At 43.9% G+C, this 19015-nt stretch overlaps 1 protein-coding gene and 1 pseudogene across 1 annotated transcript in view; both read left to right on the forward strand.

Moving 5' to 3' along the window:
- LOC141105840 (transient receptor potential cation channel subfamily V member 5-like) overlaps positions 1-19015 on the forward strand; it is a 93888-nt gene that overhangs the window by 25278 nt on the left and 49595 nt on the right. The window contains exons 3-4 of the mRNA XM_073595971.1: positions 5061-5158; positions 7851-7973. Coding sequence (XP_073452072.1) covers positions 5061-5158; positions 7851-7973 — 221 coding nt within the window. The remainder of the gene's footprint in view (positions 1-5060; positions 5159-7850; positions 7974-19015) is intronic.
- On the forward strand, positions 17069-17153 carry LOC141106945 (U2 spliceosomal RNA; annotated as a pseudogene).

Consider the following 19015-nt stretch of genomic DNA (forward strand, 5'->3'; position numbering starts at 1 on the left):
CTAAGGGAGGCGCATGCTGCGTGCGTGGGTGTTAGCGGTACTGGCGCTAATCTGACGCTGCCTGGGGCGACGCATATCACCGCCGGGCGATCAGGGGGCTAAACCTTTATTCGGTAATAAACGGCGGGTGCCCTGACACTATAAAAAATAAACAAACTAACCAGCGTCACCCGTAACAGTTATACGGTGATCAGTGGTGAAAGGGTTAACTAGGGGGCAATCAAGGGGTTAAAACATTTATTAGGTAGTATATGGGGGTCCCTGTCACTATAAAACGCTGACGGCGAACCTAAATATTTACCTCACTAACTAGCGTCACCAGTGACACTAATACAGCGATCAGAAAAATGATCGCTTAGCGACACTGGCGATGGGGGGTGATCAAGGGGTTAAAACTTTATTAGGGGGGGTTAGGGGGGTATCCTAGACCTAAAGGGAGGGGGGTAATACTAACTGTCCCAACACTGTAACTGTCACAAACTGACACTATGCAGTAATCAGAAAAAAAAAAAAAAAAACCTGCTGGTGTCAGTTTGTGACAGGGGGGGGGGGTGATTGGGGGGGGATCGGGGGGCGATCGGGGGGGGGATCGGGGTGTTTTGTATGCCTGGCATGTTCTACTGTGTGTGTAGTGTGTTGTGCACTTACATTGATGTCTTCTCCCCTCGGCGCTGGAACGGAATACCGAGCCGAGGGGAGATGACATAATTTCCTTTGCTGCTGTTTAGCATACAGCAGCAAAGGAGTGTTCCCATTGGCCGGCGGCGATCGCGAGGGGGGGGCCACGAACGGATGGCCTCCCCCTCATCTCGGATCGCCGGGGAACAGAACGGGACCGCTTCGGGCACCGGGGGGGGGTCCGATCGGACCCCCCACCCGCGAGAGGCAAATCACGTACATGTACGTGATTTTGCCTGCCCGTGCCGCCTTGCCGACGTAAATCGGCGTTAGGCGGTCCTTAAGTGGTTAATAGACCACCAACTCTTGAGGTAAAAAATGTATATTTTATTAATGTAATTAAAAACGGACGTCTATAACATACAAAAAAAAAAAAGGAAAGTGCATTCCATACACAATTGATACAAGATCAGAACAGTAATTAAACAAATATGATATTAGATGTACTCTCCTAGGGGTGATGTACCCCAATACCGACGCGTTTCCGGTATTCTGATACCTTCATCAGGGGTTTGAGAGTTGCCAGTATTTTACGAGTGTATGGATTCAGGTGGAATGACTTTTGTGTTCAGGCAGCACCTATGACCCCCAAAGGTACAATAACATGTTTTTTCATGGACGCCAGACCCAGAGCCTAAATAGGTTGTGTACATATTGTGTTACCATGATCCGTGTTCATTAAATGAGCCAGAATAGGATAAGCATTCATTGGAACCTGTATTGTTCCGGCTGCATGCCGGATGGATAAATATCCAAAACAATCCCACCTTGGCCGGCTCTTGGGATAGACCCTAAGAGTGTCCGGGTGGGGGGTGCCTTCTGCTGGTGGTGCTCCTTCCTTTCAATCTCTAAGCGATGAGAAGGATGGGTTAACGTAGTATCATTGATATGCCAAGTCGTATCCTGTGACCTGGGTATTAGAGAGGCTATGGTGGTATAGACTGAACAATGATCCGTCCAAGGGGAGGGAATGATTTTAGAGGAGAGTATCTCCGGGACCATACTAGATAGGACAAAAATGTGGTCTATGTGCGAAATGGAATTATGTGAATAAGAATAATATGTGAAGCGTCTACTAGTTGGGTTAGGTTCACGCCATGTATCTATTAATTTATGTGTAGTAAGTAAATGTTGGAATGTGAGCCTATTGAAGGTATCAAGTGAGACTAAAGGGGATTTGTCAAGAAAAGGGAAAATAGTCGCATTTGAATCTCCACATAAGATTACTGTTCCAAATTTATGCGCTTCTACAACCTGGAAAAGGTGTGACAAAAAATCCACTGGGCGTTTATTAGGGGCATGATGAGATATAATCGTAATTGCCATATCTAAAATATAACCTGTGAGTAGAAGATATCTGCCCTCAAGATCTTTCAGTTTTGAGGTAAGAGTAAATGGAACATTACGATGGAAACCAATCAATGTACCTTGTTTCTTGACTGTGGCTGAAGCTGTGAAATATTGAGGATAGGAGGCAGATAGAAATTTAGGAGAAGTTTTGTCAGTAAAATGGGTTTCCTGTAAACAGATAATATGTGCTTTTTTGGCTGAGAAAAAAACGCATGGCTTTAGTATGTTTATGTGGAATGTTGAAGCCTTGTACGTTTAAAGATATAATATTTAGGGGTGCCATAACATATACAAGACTATATGTCAGAAAAACTATTGTCAGAAGAAGAACATTCTGAGACAAGAGCCGCAACTACCACCAGGGGAGAGGAAGAAGAAAGGGAGGAAAATAGGGAAAAAAAAAACAGAATAAAATTGATGAACCCTAATGGGAATAAAAAATATATATAAATAGTATCTGAACAATAGGGTATGAGAACAACTCAGGGGTATGTCGAATGAACCTCGAGTGGTTCCAGGGCCACCATCAGAATCCCGCATAACGGTATCAGGAGACTGAGGGTGGTAAAGGGGGCAGCAAGACACTCCCAAAGGCCAGACATTACCGGAGAACCACAAACTGTGTAAAAAAATATGAATGCAAATTTTTCAAGTGATGCGACTTTATCCTTCTGTGCAACAAACAAGGTGACTCCTCGTGCTCTCCCTTAGGTATATGCACTCACCAGAAGTCGAGGAGTCACCTTGTTTGTTGCACAGAAGGATAAAGTCGCATCACTTGAAAAGGAGCACCTCACTTTATTGGTTATTGCACAGAAGTCGAGTTAAAATAGCATCACTCTGTCTTGAAAAAAGGTGTTTTCTCATATGCCTTGTATAATGCCCAAGAAATATTGTTAGGATAATACAAGTGGGGTCATGGTACATCTTCTTTCCAAATTGGGCACTTAAGATGGTCATGCACTATGCAATCTGATTGGCCAATCTCTATACAACTCGATATTCATAGAAAGACACACTTGAACAATTTAATTCAAATTATAGGAAATCAAACAGGCTCTTGCACTAAATCTAATTTTTTTTAAGATCTAACTGATTGCAGTGTATGGTCACCTTTTAAAGATCAAGATCTGAAAATACTAATTTATTGGGTTTAGAAACACTTCTCTGTTCTTTGTAATGTATTGAAAGATTTGGGTAAAAATAGAAAAAAAACACATTTCAAAGATATATTAGAAGTAATAGGAAAGAGATTAGCATCAAAAGGGTTAATTAACTGAGAACACCTACTAATTGCCTAACAAGACACATCCAATGAGATGAAATTAACCAATTGTATTGGGCGTGCGCTATTATCAATGAGAAAACCGCAGGTTGCATGATTCTTCAGAAGGTTTATAGAATGAAGTGATCAGGTGTGCACCTATTTTTATTCAAGACATGATAATGTGCAAATTACAGTAACCCAAAGAAAAACCCATTGGATATCAGCAACCTGCTGTCAGATCGATCAAGTGGATTGCTGATTAGTTGCTGATTAATTGCTGTAAAATTCAGTTTGCCTTAAGTAATGGTGCTCTGAAAAAGCCTTTATCAATCATGTTCCATGAGCAATAGAAAACCGATTTCTCACCTACACTGACCGCCAATGCTAAAAAACAATTTTCCAATGGCCACAAATGTAAGGGGCTACATCTACACTGACCACTAAGGCAATGGGGAATTTTTCAATGGCCACCAATGCAAGGGGTTAAATCTACACTGACCATTAAAGCAAAAGAGGAATTTTCAGTCAGCAATGTAAGGGATTATACTTACATTGACCATTAAAGTAGAACTATGGGCAAAACTTTTTTGTTTTTGTTTTTTGATAGAGCAAGGGAGGGTAATAACCCCTGTCAGATTTTCTTTTCACCATCTGTGTCTGACTGTGGAGATTTCCCTTTACTTCCTGCCCCATAGCCAAACAGGAAGTGAGAGGAAATCCCTGAAAACTGAAAGGGACATCCTTGAGAACCCTTTGGAAGATTTCCCCTCTATTACTTTTCTGGGGACAACTTACAATTTGGGATTTTCTTTTACCTTTTTATCTCTGAGATTCAGAATCGCTGAATCTCTTTAACCAGGACATAGACAGCAATAAAAAACTGACAAGCATTCTAATCCCTCTCCACTCTCCAAAACTAAAAAAAAAAGTTTTGCCTTTAGTTATATTTAAGGCAACAGGGAAATTTTCCACTGCCCACCAATGTAGGGGGTACATCTACACTGACCAATAAGGCAACAGATACATTTTCCACTGTCCTCTAAGGCAATTGGGACATTTTCCAATGGCCACAAATGTAAGGGGTTACATCTACACTGACCACTAAGGCAAAGGGGAAATTTTCCACTGGCCACCAATGTAATGGGTTAAATCTACATCGACCACTAAGGCAATGGGCAAATTTTCCAATGGCCACCAAAGCCAGGGGTTACATCTACACTAACCACCAAAGCAGCAGGGAAATTTTCCACTGGCCGTCAATGCTAGTGGGCGATTTTCCAGTGACCACCGATGTAAGGGGTAACATCTATATTGACCAATAATTTTGGAATATACCAAAATGTTTGTTGTTAGAATTTCTAATCTGTTATTTACATTAATTTCCAAGTTTTGACTGAAAATATTTATTTGACCAGATCAGTGAGGACTGTTAAACAGATCTGCACGGGGTATCAAATACTCTACGTGCATCACATTCTTTAGTCTTTAATTTAAAACTTTCTACAACTCACAGATCACAATAATGTATCATGAGTTCTAATTAAAATATTTTTGAGCAATGTTTCGCCAAGACCTGAACATTATTATAAGGGTTCATCCAGGGAAAACAAAGGTTGAAAGACTAAAATGTCTAAATTATGATAACCCAATAAAAGCAATTGTCTGCTACTACAGTATGTACATTTCCTTACTTTTCATTGTACTTATGAGTTTTCTGCAACCAAAAGTATCTTGTGCACACAAATAACACAATCTCCTCTCACAGGATTCAGGAGCTGCCCCTCCTCAGGTATGCTCAGAGGAATCAGACAAGGGCTCTGAAGAAGCTGTTGACATTGAAGACCACTGACCCATTAATAAGAGGTAAGTACTCTATTCTGGTTATTAGGTATGACCACAAAACGAGCCATGGCAATCTACAAAAAGCGATAGTCCATAGTAAGTTGTATCTTTTATCTGCTTAGTGTGATCACATTCGTGACAAAGGGTTTCAAAGGCTAAGTTTACTCTAGCCCGTTCTCTGAAAAGTGATCCGCTTTTTTCACCGAATAGCAACTTTATATGGCACTAATGCGCAACCAGCCAAGCATTTATCTCATGGTTGCAAGATGGCTCCATAGCCTTGAATAGTCTAGTTTGAGAGGCCTTACCATCTGCCAACTTGACATGCTGCATAAAATTTGCAGTGACAACAATACAAAGCATTCCTGCTACGGCATGTGAACAGCTCCCTCTGGTTGCATTGTAGGCTTTAAGTGGGCGGTTAAATCATGGCTCAACCACTTGTTTTCACCTTTTCCCGGCCACCCATGTAAAAGAGGCCTAAGTGTGTGCTTTGGGTTGCAACACCTTCTATGCTGCTCTTTGTGCAGTCTTTGTCCTATGCATATTTTAATTCAGTAAGAAAATTGCAGGAATATAAATTGAATGAAAAACGTTCACTATTTCACTTATTCTTTGGATACATTTTATCATGGGAAAACACTGGTAAATTGATCTGCGACAGTAGTAGTTCTCATAAAATGTGCACCTAGGCCCCTGGCACTTAGAGAGTTCCCAGGACTAGTCCTTGGGACCTTTTGCTAAGAGAAGTACTTACATGCCGTAAGGGCCCTCTTCACAAGGATTATGTCTCACTCAATACACTCATTTAACTCATTCCTAGACCTAGTTCCTCCCCAGAGTCATGTAGCCCCATCATCAAGCCTTGCTTTTTCTGGAGCTAACTGGAATTCTATTAACGTAACGCACAGATGTAAACTAGGCCAACTGCCAGAAATTTCTGGTTGGGGTTATTTGTTCCAGACAGAAGTCATTTGTGTTGGAGTTGGGTTGCATTATGTTTCTGAAATATATCTCTCTGTTTTTGATGAGTCCAGCTTACTAGTAGAGAAGGTCTGGACCAAAATAATGCAAAACTGGATATAACTTTTATTAACATACATAGATTGTTAAAATTTCACATATTGGTGGAGTAACTCTTCATCTGTTGTAACTGTTCTTCTTTTTCATTGCAGGTAAATAATGGATTCCAAGCAGAAGCAACTTGCCGTCATTGATTTCTTAAAGAAGAAGGGAGGCAGGCTGTCTGACATCCACAGAAGGCTACAGAATACTTATGAAGATGACACCATTAACAAGAACAATGTCTTGTCATTGGTGACTCTTGTCAATGGTGATCTCCATAAATATTCAGTAGCCTTCTATGGATGTCAGCCTGCACCCCTCATTCGTCAAGAACTCAATGGGGGCACATTGCTTCTGCTTGGAATGCATAATTTACCAATGAAAAAGAAGAAGAGTCATTATAGAGAAATTTACTTTACCAACATGTGAATTTTAAATATCCTATGCAAATTAATAAGAAAAGTTATTTCCGCTTTTGCATTACTTTTGGTACATCCCTTGTATAAAGATTGTGTTATCTGGAATGTATTGTCCAATGCAGTGGTCATCAACCATGTCCTCTGGGCCCACTAACAGGCCAGGTTTGCGAGATAACTGAAATACATCACAGGTGATATCATTTGTTGCTCATTGATTGCAGTATTCTTGTCTGCATCTTCCCAAGGTAAAACATAAAACCTGGCCTGTTATAGTGGGCCCTGAGGACAGGGTTGATGACCACTGGTCAGAATCCAACTATAGTTTAGATCTGAAAATTGGGGATGGGTCCTAATTCTGCTTCGAAGATTTGGACAGCAAACAATTTTCTTTTTTCAACTTCATAAACTGAAGTATTACTGAGTAATACAAAGATAAAATACAGTGCAGCGCTATAATAGCAATATGCGGACTAAAATGATATAAGCATGACACAAGTCCATATAATCTCCTATTGTGAAGAGAGGAAATGTAGGTTTGATAGAAAGGCTTATCCTCTGCAGTGATAAGGGTGCTTCATGATTAAAGCTGAATTCCAGGTATGGCCTGTGTTGCATACTTACATTGTTCTAGCTTGGACAAATGCAAGTATGCAGATCTCGTATCTGATGGACAGCTGGGAAGTTGAAAATAACAGTAGTGGTTGGCCCTGATACAGTTATCACCGCAATCTTCTGGGTCCTGTGCCAAGCAGCTACACCACTGCATACTGACCACTGAGGTCACTCGCTCGGCACTTCCCCTCATTCACAGAAATCCTTGTATTTCTTTCAGTGACTACAAGGGATTGTCAAACTGGATAAGATGGATGGTTTTGATGTCACAATGTCCACCTCATCCAATCAGAGAACACCTTGTAGTCACACAAAAAATGCAATTCTATCTTTGACCGGTGGCAGTGCCAAGCAAGCACCCCCCTGTGGTCACTATGCAGAAGGAAAGCCACTCAGCATAGGACATTGAAGATTGTGGCAAGCACTGTAGTAGTGCAGGGATTATCACCTTCCACAGCAGCCTCTCAGGTATGAGATATTGTATACCTACATTGTGCCAAGTTGAAAAGGAAAGGAAGGGAAGGGGAGGGAAGGGAAGGGAAGGAAGAAGCTCAGTTACATTTTATGTGACAATAATGCTATGACACTCTGTCTCACAATGATGGATTTTCTACTAGGTGCTGTTGGAGAGACTGCGCTACATCTTGCTGTGTTCCATGACAACCTGGAGTCTGTGAAGATTCTGCTGGAACATGCACCAGAGCTCGTCAACCAGCCCATGACATCCAACCTCTACAAAGGTAATTAAAGGAACCATTACTGGTGCATTTAAGCCAGAAATTTAAAGTGGTTATAAACCTCAGACATAAAATATGAACAAAGCATAACCCTCTATAGTGTGTACTTGTCTCAATTAATAGCACTAAGTGTAATTTCTGTCTGTTGCCCTGTTCCTCTGCTATGAGCATGAGTCGCTTGTGACAAATTTTCTTGACACCAAGAGAAAAAAAGATGACAGGGGAGGGACTTCCAACTGATTGACAGCCTCAGCTCTGTTCATGTGTGCTGTGTGAAGGAGGTGTGTTCCTTCCCTCCAATCAGCTCTCAGAGCTCTCATCATTGAGCTCTGCAGAGTATGACTTCAGCTCTCTGCCCCCTTTTTTCTGACAGCTCAGCTTTAGAAATTCTGGGCTTTGAAGGACTGTAGAGAAGAGAAGACTGCATATAAACAGGTACAACTTATGTAGGAGGATTTGTTTCATCTGTGTCTTTTACCTAAGGCCGGTCACTTCACTGGATATATGTATTTACAACCACTTAAATTAAAACCTCCAGCTGCACACTGGGAGCATTGTCCACTTGCACGCTAGCCAAGCTTTTTATCCAGGTATTGCGGTACTGCACGGTCCACTATACTGCCTTTTGCCTGTAGTTTGGTGATCCTGGAACACACCTGCTGGAGATGAAGGATCACCATCTTTACTGCTTCTTATGCAAAGCCTGATGTTAACAAAAAATAGATTTTTGGCTTACCTGTAAAATACATTTCTTGGATTACATCATAGGGCACAGAGTAGCTTTATTAATCCTTGCTAACAGGGGGTTATGCACCACTTACAGGTCACTGGACACTAGCAAAAAAGACAGGCAGTCCCTTCTTAGATATAACCCCTCCCTGCAGTTTTCTTTGTAACAACCCATAAACCACAATACAAAAGGGGGTCGGGGATCTCTGTGTCCTCTGATGTATTCCAAGTAATGGATTTTACATGTAAGCCAAAAATCAAATTTTCTTTATCTTACATCACGGGACACAGAGCAGCTTTATTTATCCTCATTAGCAGGGATGTCCCAAACCACTTAACGTGAGGGGAGAGCAACACAGCAACAAACCAACATACCCCAAAAATCAAACCAGGAAGAACCTCATGTAACAGCCTTTGAGGATGGATAGCCCAGGAGGCACCTACACTCCTGGCAGAATATGCAGTCACCAAAAAAGGTAAAACCTTTTCTTTCAAACCATAACTTTGAGAGATGAGCTGCCAAATCCAATGGGAAGCAGTAGACTTAGCAGCTGTGTGACCTTTCCTCAGTTCCTCGGGAAGTACAAAGAGACAACACGATTGCTAAATCATGGCAGTCGACTTTAGGGAAATCCTGATAGCACAAACCACATCCAAGGTGTGAAGAACCTTGTCCACCAAGAAGCGAGGATTAGGACAAATGGAAGGTAAGACAAAGTTCTGGTTAAAATTAAAGGCCCAAAGCACCTTAGGCAAAAAAAAACGCTGAGGATAAAGAACCACCTTGTCATGGTAAAATACCAAAAACAGCTCCTTACAGGAAAGAGCACCCAGTTCTGAAACTCTACGAGTCGAAGTAATGGCAACCTGGAACACCACCTACAGTGTCAAAAGAACCAAATTGAAGTCACAAGGGAGAAGGTGGTCTGACTGGAGGAGACACCCTGTACAAAGGCATCCAGCAATCGGCCTCTAAAAAAAGACTGCTAAGTCCAAAATTTGGCTCTTGATCGTACTCAAGGAAAGACACAACCACCACATATTAGTGAGGAGCCAAACTCCTAACCTCACACCAGGTAATATAAGATTTCCAGGTCCTGTTGTAAATCTTCCTTGAAATGTTTTTATTTAAAAAATCTCTTCTCCCATAGAAAAAGCCCCAAAGTAGTACTTTCAATTTTTATGTTCCATCGCTGCACTTTGCATCCCGTTCAGTGCCAGCTACTGCTCCATTCCTGGCATCACACTTTCTTGTATGTCTAGTGTGTTAAGGACCTTCACCATGCAGACTCTCAGTGCATTGATGCACATAACAGAACCTGCATCATTACAAGACAGGAAGATGGTAGGAAGAGAACCCTGTGCATTGAGTGACTGGTCTAAAGACATCAGAAAAAGGGGACATAAACCAACAAAATACATTAGGTGTCCTGGCCTCGCCCCCTGTACTCCCGGAGTCTATGGGTAGCTATCCAGGCAGATGACCTTTTTCTGCGTACACAATAATCGTGTGAATGACACACGTGATATGCGGTAAAACTGAAAAGAATGAGAATAATATAACATTGCTATACAATAGTAAACATCATATAAAATAATAAATGAAATGACTAATGCCCTGTACACACGGTTGGATTTTCCGATGGAAAATGTGTGATAGGACCTTGTTGTCGGAAATTCCGACCGTGTGTGGGCTCCATCACACATTTTCCATTGAAATTTCCGACACACAAAAATTGAGAGCAGGCTATAAAATTTTCCGACAACACAATCCGTTGTTGGAAACTTTGATCGTGTGTATACAAATCCCATGCACAAAGTGCCACGCATGCTCAGAATAAATTAAGAGACGAAAGCTATTGACTACTGCCCCGTTTATTGTCCCGACGTACGTGTTTTACGTCACCACGTTCAGAACGATCGGATTTTCCAACAACTTTGTGTGACCGTGTGTATGCAAGACAAGTTTGAGCCAACATCCGTTGGAAAAAATCCACGGATTTTGTTGTCGGAATGTCCGATCATGTGTACGGGGCATTACTCCTTTCCCTAATAGCCTGTGGAGGAGAAAGGAGAAGATTGCTTACCTCTTATGCCATGGATGGGAACAAATAACATCTAGGCAGCTGGCATAATCTTGAAAATGCTCACTCCCAAGGGGTATTCACTTCCTGACTAAAGAGTATGTGATGATTTTTATGTCACATCCTTTAAATGGCTAAACAGGTATTATTACAAATGATATTAATGTTTGGCCAGTAGGTGGCGCATGCGTAACAGCTAACCTGGAACAAACATAATTTATAGCTTAATAATGCAGCAACACGATATACAAATTAAATGACAAGGTGAATTCTCTTTTCTGAACCTCGAGAGAGAGAAAGATCTCCTGGAGACATAACACTCCCCGCCTGGCGTTAACCAACACCACTAACAGCCTCATTGGACACAAGTAAAATCAAGTCCGATATTGGTCTGAGGAATTACTTTACTTCACCCTGTTTGGAAATCTTAACTTCGACCTTCCTGACATGTCCATCTTTGCTTGGGAATGTCTGTGTGATAAGTCCCAAAGGCCAGTCATTCCTGTGTGCTTGGCAGTCTTTAACGAGCACCAAATCTCCTGACTTCAGGTCTGGTTTGTTAACTTGCCACTTATTTCTGAGTTGTAGGGTTTGGATGTAATATCTCCTCCATCTGTTCCAGAAAGTGTTGGCTAGGTATTGCACCTGTCTCCATTGATGTCTGAAAAGGTCTTTATCAGTAAACTCTCCATATCAGTAAACTCTAGCATTTATGATGGCTGAGACCTCGGCCATGAAGGTGGACAGACATTCATGCGTGAGTCTGGCATTCCCCATTTGAAGGAAATAGAATCCAAGATCTTGTGGGCTATGCCTATCATTCTTTCCCACACACCACCCATATGAGAACAATGAGGAGGGTTAAATGTCCAGGTACATCCCTGTTGGTTGAGATACCTTTCCACGCTGCTGTTGTCTAGATTGGAAAGGATCTGAAGTTCCTTGGCCGCTCCAATAAAGTTGGTGTCCCTATCAGAGCGGATGTGCTTAACGGGACCTCTAATGGCAATGAAGCGCCTGAAAGCGTTGATAAAGCTGGAAGTGTTCATTGATTCAATCAACTGTGAACAGCTCGAACAGTCGTACAAGTAAAAAAAACTGCCCAGCGTTTGCTGCTGGCGTGTCCTCCCCTGGTTTGGTGAGTGGTAACGGACCAAGAACCGAATACGTCAAGGCCCACACTTGTAAAGGGAGGATCTGAGTTAAGTCTGTCAGGTGGAAGGTCAGCCATCTTTTAGGTTTGTAAGAGTCCACGGAGTTTGTGGCAGGTAACGCAATTAAAGATACACTTGCTCACACATCTTTTTGCTCCTATTATCCACAGTCCAGCAACCCTCAAAGCTCCTTCAGTGAATAGCCGGCCTTGGTGTTTAACTTGACTGTGATAGTGTTGTACGAGCAGGGCAGTGACATGGTGCTGAGCTGGGAGAATGAGAGGATGCTTCTCGTCGTACTCCAAGGTAGCTTCTTTAAGGCGACCTCCTATTCTCAACAGGTTACTGCTGTCAAGGAATGGATCGAGTTTCCTTAGGACGTTGTCTTTAGGGATTGGCCTTTTGTTGTTAATACAATCAACCTCTCTAGCAAAGGTCTCTTGTTGCACAGTGTAAATGATCAGATGTTTTGATTGCTCTAGGTCAGTCACTGAGTATGTATTTTTACAGCGGTGCCAGCCTTTACAGTTAGTCCTTTTTCCAAAAGAACGGGCTATGTAGGATAAGGAAGTAATGGCTCTAACGAGTGATTTCCATGTGGAAAACCTGGAGAACCGATGAGATTTGAGTTTGGTTTTGTGAAGCCACAGTGACTAATGCAGACACTTGTGGATGAACTTCTGCATCCTTGACTGCATCTATCAAGCTAAAGGTCTCCAATTCAGAAGTGTTGTGTTCTGAATTGTACAGGAATGCAGGGCCTGTGTCCCAAAGACAGTTGACTGGGACAGCTCTAGTCGCTAGGTCTGCGGGATTGTGTTTAGTTGGAACGAAGTGCCACTGTTTTGGGTGTGTGGATCTCCTAATCCTCAACACTCTATTACTGACGTAGACGTAAAAGTGGCTGGTTTCGTTGTAGATGTACCCCAGGACAACTTTACTGTCAGTGTAGAACTCAGTGTCTTTGATTTCTAGGTTCATCTCTCTAGCAATCGTGTCGGCTAACTCCACAGCTAACACTGCGGCACAAAGTTCCAGTCTAGGTATTGTGTGTTCTGGGAGTGGGGCAAGTTTTGCTTTTCCCATGACAAAACCTATATGGCACTGTCCTTTCATGTCCTTGATCCTGAGGTAAGCTACCGCAGCGATTGCTTTGACAGAAGCATGGCAGAAAACACAAAGTCTTTGGTCTTGGACTTCTGTAGACGGTACAGGAGCATATGGTCGAGGGACCTTTAAGTTAGACAAGGCTGTCAGGGAATTTTTCCACTCTGTCCACTGATCTCTTTTCTCGGGGGGGGAGAGTAGATCATCCCAGTTCACTGTCTCTTGAATCAGGTCTCTGAGAAGTGCTTTACCCTCAATGGTGACTGGAGCTACAAACCCTAGAGGGTCATACAGACAGTTTATGGTTGACAGAACGCCTCTGCGCATAAAGGGCTTTTCTTCCCGACTAACCTGGAAGGTGAAGGTGTCTGACCTTAAGTCCCAGTGTAGTCCAAGGCTATGTTGCGTTGGTAGAGATTCAGAACCTAAATCTAAGTCTTTGAACTCACCAGAGTGGTCTTGAGAGGGGAAGGCCTTCATCAGTTTTACGCTGTTAGAGGCAATCTTGTGGAGCTTCAAATTAGAACAGGCTAGCATCTCCTGTGCTCTCTTGAGGAGACTGATAGCTGCTTCAGCGGTGGGTAGAGATTTTAAGCAATCGTCTACATAAAAGTCTTTTTCTACTAAGTGTTTCACTTCAGACCCGTAGATGGATTTGCCTTCGTGAGCTGAGCGTCTAAGCCCGTAAATGGCAACTGCGGGAGAAGGGCTGTTCCCAAATATGTGGACCTTCATGCGATACTCTACGATTTCTTTGGAAGGGTTGTTATCTTTAAACCAGAAAAATCTCAAAAAGTTCCTGTGTTCCTTTTTAACGAGAAAACAGTAGAACATCTGCTGGATGTCCGCCATGAATACCCCAATGAGTCTGTTGTTCAGATCCGGCTCTGAGAGAAGAACGTCATTTAACGACACGCCTTGTTCTCTAGAGCTAGAGTCAAACACTACTCTAATCTGACCTGGTTTCTTGGGGTGGTACACTCCAAATATAGGCAAATACCAACACTCCTCGTTGTCTTTAAGGGCAGGAGCTGACTCTGCGTGATTATTCTCAAATATTTTACCCATAAAGGTAAAGAAGTGATCTTTCATGTCTGGTTTCCTCTGGAAATTACGTTTAAGGGAGACAAAGCGTTTAAGGACTTTTTCCTTGTTGTTAGGTAGACGCTATCTATGAGGTCTAAATGGGAGAGGTGCAACCCAATTGTTTGACTCTTCCTTGGCTGTTTCCTTTTCCATTATTTGCAAGAAAAGTCAATCTACTCATGGACATTACTACCTGCTGGTCTTCCTTTGTCCTATGAAAGACTGTACACCCTAGGTGGTCTGGGTCACTGTCACAAGCGTGGTCATCTGTGTCTGGGTCTACAGAAGAACAAGGTATGTGAGTACTACCTAGAAGCTCTTTTGTGATGAAGCTGTTGTGACATGGTTGCAAGGAGGAAGGGCGTCCTTTGTCAAGTACGTTAGTGAACATGCTACTGACCGTGGTGGGTCTGTGCACAGTCTTTAGGCAGATGTCCCCTACGATGACCCACCCCAGGTCAAGTCTTTGGGAAAAGGGAGCTTTGCGGGGACCATTAATCTGCTCTCTTATTTTATAAACCTGCAGAATGTCTCTTCCCAGGAGCAGCATTAACTGAGCCTGCTCGTCATATTCTGGTAGGAGATGGGCCATGCGTTTTAGATGAGGCTGGTGAATTGCTGCATCTGGTGTAGGGATTTCTGACCGGTTGTCTGGAATCTGGTTGCACTCGAGTATGGTGAGTAAAGGTAGGCGAGTCCGACCATCTATGGACTCTACACAGAAGGCAGTGGCTCTTCTCCCTGCCGTCTCAACAGTACCCGCACAAGTCTTTAGAGAGTAAGGGGAGTTCGGACCCCTAACACCGAAGGTGTCAAAGAATGTGGATTTAGCCATAGAGTGGTTGCTTTGGTCATCTAAGAGCGCATACATTTTGACAGCTTTGTTTCTGTGACCATTGGATAAGCTCTAATAAGACAGATCTTTGAACAAGACCTACCGCCTGCAGGATCTTTGCATACCTCAGTACACTGTGAGGTAACCACTGAGATGTTTGAACCAGTGTTCTCTTGCTCCTCGCCATGCTCGTTGGTATCGCTATCTCGCTGGGCGGTCCAAGGAGCAGGGCCTGGATGTAGTGCTGAGTTGTGGTCTGTGTTGTCACACTCTGTGCATGATACACTAACTTTGCAGTCCTTGGCAAAGTGTGATGTGGATGAACAGCACCTGAAGCATATGTGGTTCTCTTTTAGGAAGGCTTTGCGAATTTCTAGAGACTTCTCCCTGAAGGTCCTGCATCTTGGTAGAGGGTGCGGCTTCCTGTGTAGAGGGCACTGCTTGCTAGGGTCTCCGACTTTGTCCTCTGGGTGAACACTATTGGAAGACCTATAGGAAAAATCTGTAGGAGAAACATGAGACTTGTTCACTGTCACTGGCATCCTATGCTGTTTGAAGCTAGGGGGCGTGGCTGATGGCAGTACAAAGTCAAAGCTGGGATCATTCAAGAACTTAGCTTGCTCTGAAACAAAGTCTAGGAAAACGTTGAATGGTGGAAATGGTACCTGGAACATTTTCTTATGTTTAGAACCATATGTGACCCATCTTTGTTGTAGGTTGTAAGGAAGTTTCAGAAGTAAAGGTTTAATCCCTCTGGCCGCATCCAAGGAGGCGAGACCCGGCAGGTCTCCCTCCTATTTAGCAAGAAGTAGTTCCTCTAGCAAGTCGGCTAATTCTCGTAGTTTGTGATAACCCTTGCTAGGTATTCTGGGAAAGTCCTCAATCCTTTTAAAAAGTGCACGCTCTATAGTTTTTGTCGAGCCATAACACTCCTCTAATCTGCTCCAAATCTTTTTAAGACCAGTCTCCGGTTGTTTTATGTTAATGTTCCTGATTCTACTGGCACGTTCGGCAGAGTCTTTCCCAAGCCATTGGACTAGGAGGTCTTTTTCATCGGTGTGAGACAGGTCTAGACCTTTTATGGTATTTTAAAAGGACGATTGCCAGGCTTTGTAATTTTCCTGGCCGATCGTTAAACTTTACGAGTCATTTTGTGATTAAATCTCGTCTGGCGAAGAACTTGGCAAAGTCTGTTATAACTTGGTTGGTGTTAGAGCATGTTGGCAATTCACTACTGTAGTGGGAGTGTGGTGTGCGACCATACCTGTCAGAAGTTTCTGCTTTAGGCCCTCTTGTCTCGTACCGTTGTGTAGTAGAAGGATTATTCTGATGGTGGTTTGGGGGTTGAGGGTCGTGGCGTGCAGAGAGGTAGACTTGATTCATAACGTGCTGGCGAGAGTTTTACTGCTTGCAGCTCTGAGGAGTTTGGTTGCTCTCATGCTCTGTTACCTGCAGTGTTTGGTCTGTTTCTCCTAGGACACCGTCTATTCCCTGTAGAGGAGAGGTATCATAGGTTGATTTGAAGTGTTGGTGCAAGTACTCTGAAGTGCGTTGCGAGGGATTCGGCTCTCCTTGTTCAGAGCCAAACACATTGCTGCGTTCACCACTGAGGCTCACGGCTGCTTCCAGGGCTTCTGCTTCAGCTATGGCAGTTGCAGCTTCCTTTCCTGTAGTGAGCTTCTCTAATGCGACATCTAGATGTGTTTGTTCAAGCTTTAAAGAGGCTTCCCTGGCTTCTAGTGAGGCCCTATCTTGTGCTTGCTTGGCTTCTACCGAGGCCTTTTCTAACTTCAACTGCATTTCTTGTTCGGCAAAGGTAGCTCGCGTTTTTGCCGCTTCGGCTTTCCCACGGGCGATGGCGGCTGCAAAACTGGCTGTCACCGACTTGCTGGAACCGTAAACTTGTGATCTGGTTTTGAGTGAGGATGTGCTACTGCGTGACATGGGTGCTTGACTGAGTAGCAGCCTGTGGGAGCAGTAAGCGTGTAGGGCTGCAGTCTCTGTATGCTGCTTGGCTGTATGAAAGTGGCTGTATAGTCGAATTCAGACTGTAGCCCTTCCATGTGGCCAAACCTCTTCCCCTTCTGCACTATCCGTAGTGTTCCTGCTTCTCGGCCTTTTGGCTAAGATCAAGTGTAGTATCTGTTCTTATCAGTTTCCAGAGGAGGCGATGTTGGCCCGACCAATAGTGGGAAGGGCGCATGCAAATCCGATGGTGTAATTGGACCTGGACAGACGGTTGAGGGAAAGTCATCACCTGTTGCCCATGGGGGCTTCAGTGGGCCTACCCAACCAGTCTAGAAAGGACCTCCTGGTGAGGATGGGTGCTGCACATGGGTCTGGCCGGAGGGTCGGGTCCCTGGCCTTCTGGCCTGGATTGTGGTAGCTCTAGCTACGGACAGTTATTTGGGAGAGAACGCTTACTACCCCTTTGAGGGGGGGGGGAGTGGCTAGTATCTCCCGAATGTAATTAGGTTGGAGTGATGGGAGCGATGGTGGAGCCTGATGGTAAAGGGCTCTCACCAAGCTTCTGGATCTCCATGCCTTTCTGCCTGTGGTGGGGGCTGCTGTGGTCTGGGCTGTGGGTCGGGGTTGAACTTGAAAGCCTATGGAGTAGTGCCCCTGGAGTGGCAGGCCAGGGGTGCCATAGAATCACTGTGTGTGGCAGACACTTTGATTTTGGGCACCAAGGTCACTACACCATATAACACGCTTTTTAAGCACCTGCCTCTTGGGCCGGGCCTTTTGGCTAGGACCAGAGGAATTTTTTATTCCTGGCCGGAGGGCCTGGTCATTGTTTCACACAATGGCCACTTCTTCACTCTCCTCTCCACTATCCCTTTCCCCACTTTTTTATTTATTTGAAACCTATGTTTGTTTTGTCACGTCTTGTTTTTTCACGTTTTGCACGATGAGTAAGGATGCGGGTCCTCGGGCCAGCCCTGAAAGTCTTGGGAAGGGGTGGACATGGCCTTTTGGCTTAGTTCGCCCTCTCTCATGGGGTCTCCCTTCGGGGGAGCCCCACCTAGTACTTGGGTGGGTCCTGTTCCGGCAGGCCCTCCAGAGAACGGGGTCTGTCTGGTTTCGGCCAGACAGGCCATTGTAAGTACCTTTGTCCCCGTCTGGAGCCTAACGCCCCGGGGGATCAGGGAATTGGCACGTCTGTGTACCCGTGGCACTTTTTTGTGAGCACTCTTTATGTGTGTGCACATTTTTTATGCACCGGGTGAAGTTTTTGGGGTGTGTTTTGCACGCCATAGGCTTTCAATAGAAAAAAAAATCCGTAGTGTTCCTGGATGGAGTTTTACTGTCCTGGCCTCGCCCCCCGTACTCCCGGAGTCTATGGGTAGCTATCCAGGCAGATGACCTTTTTCTGCATACGCAATAATAGACTGCTGTTTCTTGTCTGAACCTCGAGAGAGAGAAAGGTCTCCTGGAGACATAACATTAGGGGAGGAACTTTGCCATGGGGATGAGGGGGAAGGGATGTGTTGGGGGGGGGGGGGTGTTTCTAATTGTCCTTTAAATCTCATATGTACTGCAATAGGGAGAGGTCATTGCACACCCTGGAATTTACGTTGGAATATGGAACAGTTGAGTCCCAATCCTCCTATTGAATCGTGCATGGTACAGTATAAAGCAGATTAGAAATCCAACTGAGATAATAGGACTTCACTGTAATGGGTACCACAGGTCTGCAGGCATGCTAAGCCATGAGCAGAACTCTCACCACTACAGTGCATTAGAGTTCATAAAGAACTGTGGTAGTTGAAATACCCAGCATCTTCAAAAACTGAAAATATCTCTTGCAGGTTGTTCTTAAAAAAGAGATTTCAAAACTGGGGAGAGGTCTGTTTCTGGTTCTTATTGCTGTCTGTCTCCCCGTTGGCAAATTTCATTGTTACTGTTTGCCCTGGTGACCATTATCAAAAGGATGTAATGTCAAAAAATATCCAAAATGTTACAGTTTTCACCAGAAAAGGGGTAAAGCTAATATCGTCTAATGGTGACAGCTGTCTGAGAGGGAATTGTCCCCCTTGTGAGATTTCT

This window comes from Aquarana catesbeiana, linkage group LG08 (genome assembly GCF_042186555.1).
Source record: "Aquarana catesbeiana isolate 2022-GZ linkage group LG08, ASM4218655v1, whole genome shotgun sequence".
NCBI classification, from domain to species: Eukaryota; Metazoa; Chordata; class Amphibia; order Anura; family Ranidae; genus Aquarana; species Aquarana catesbeiana.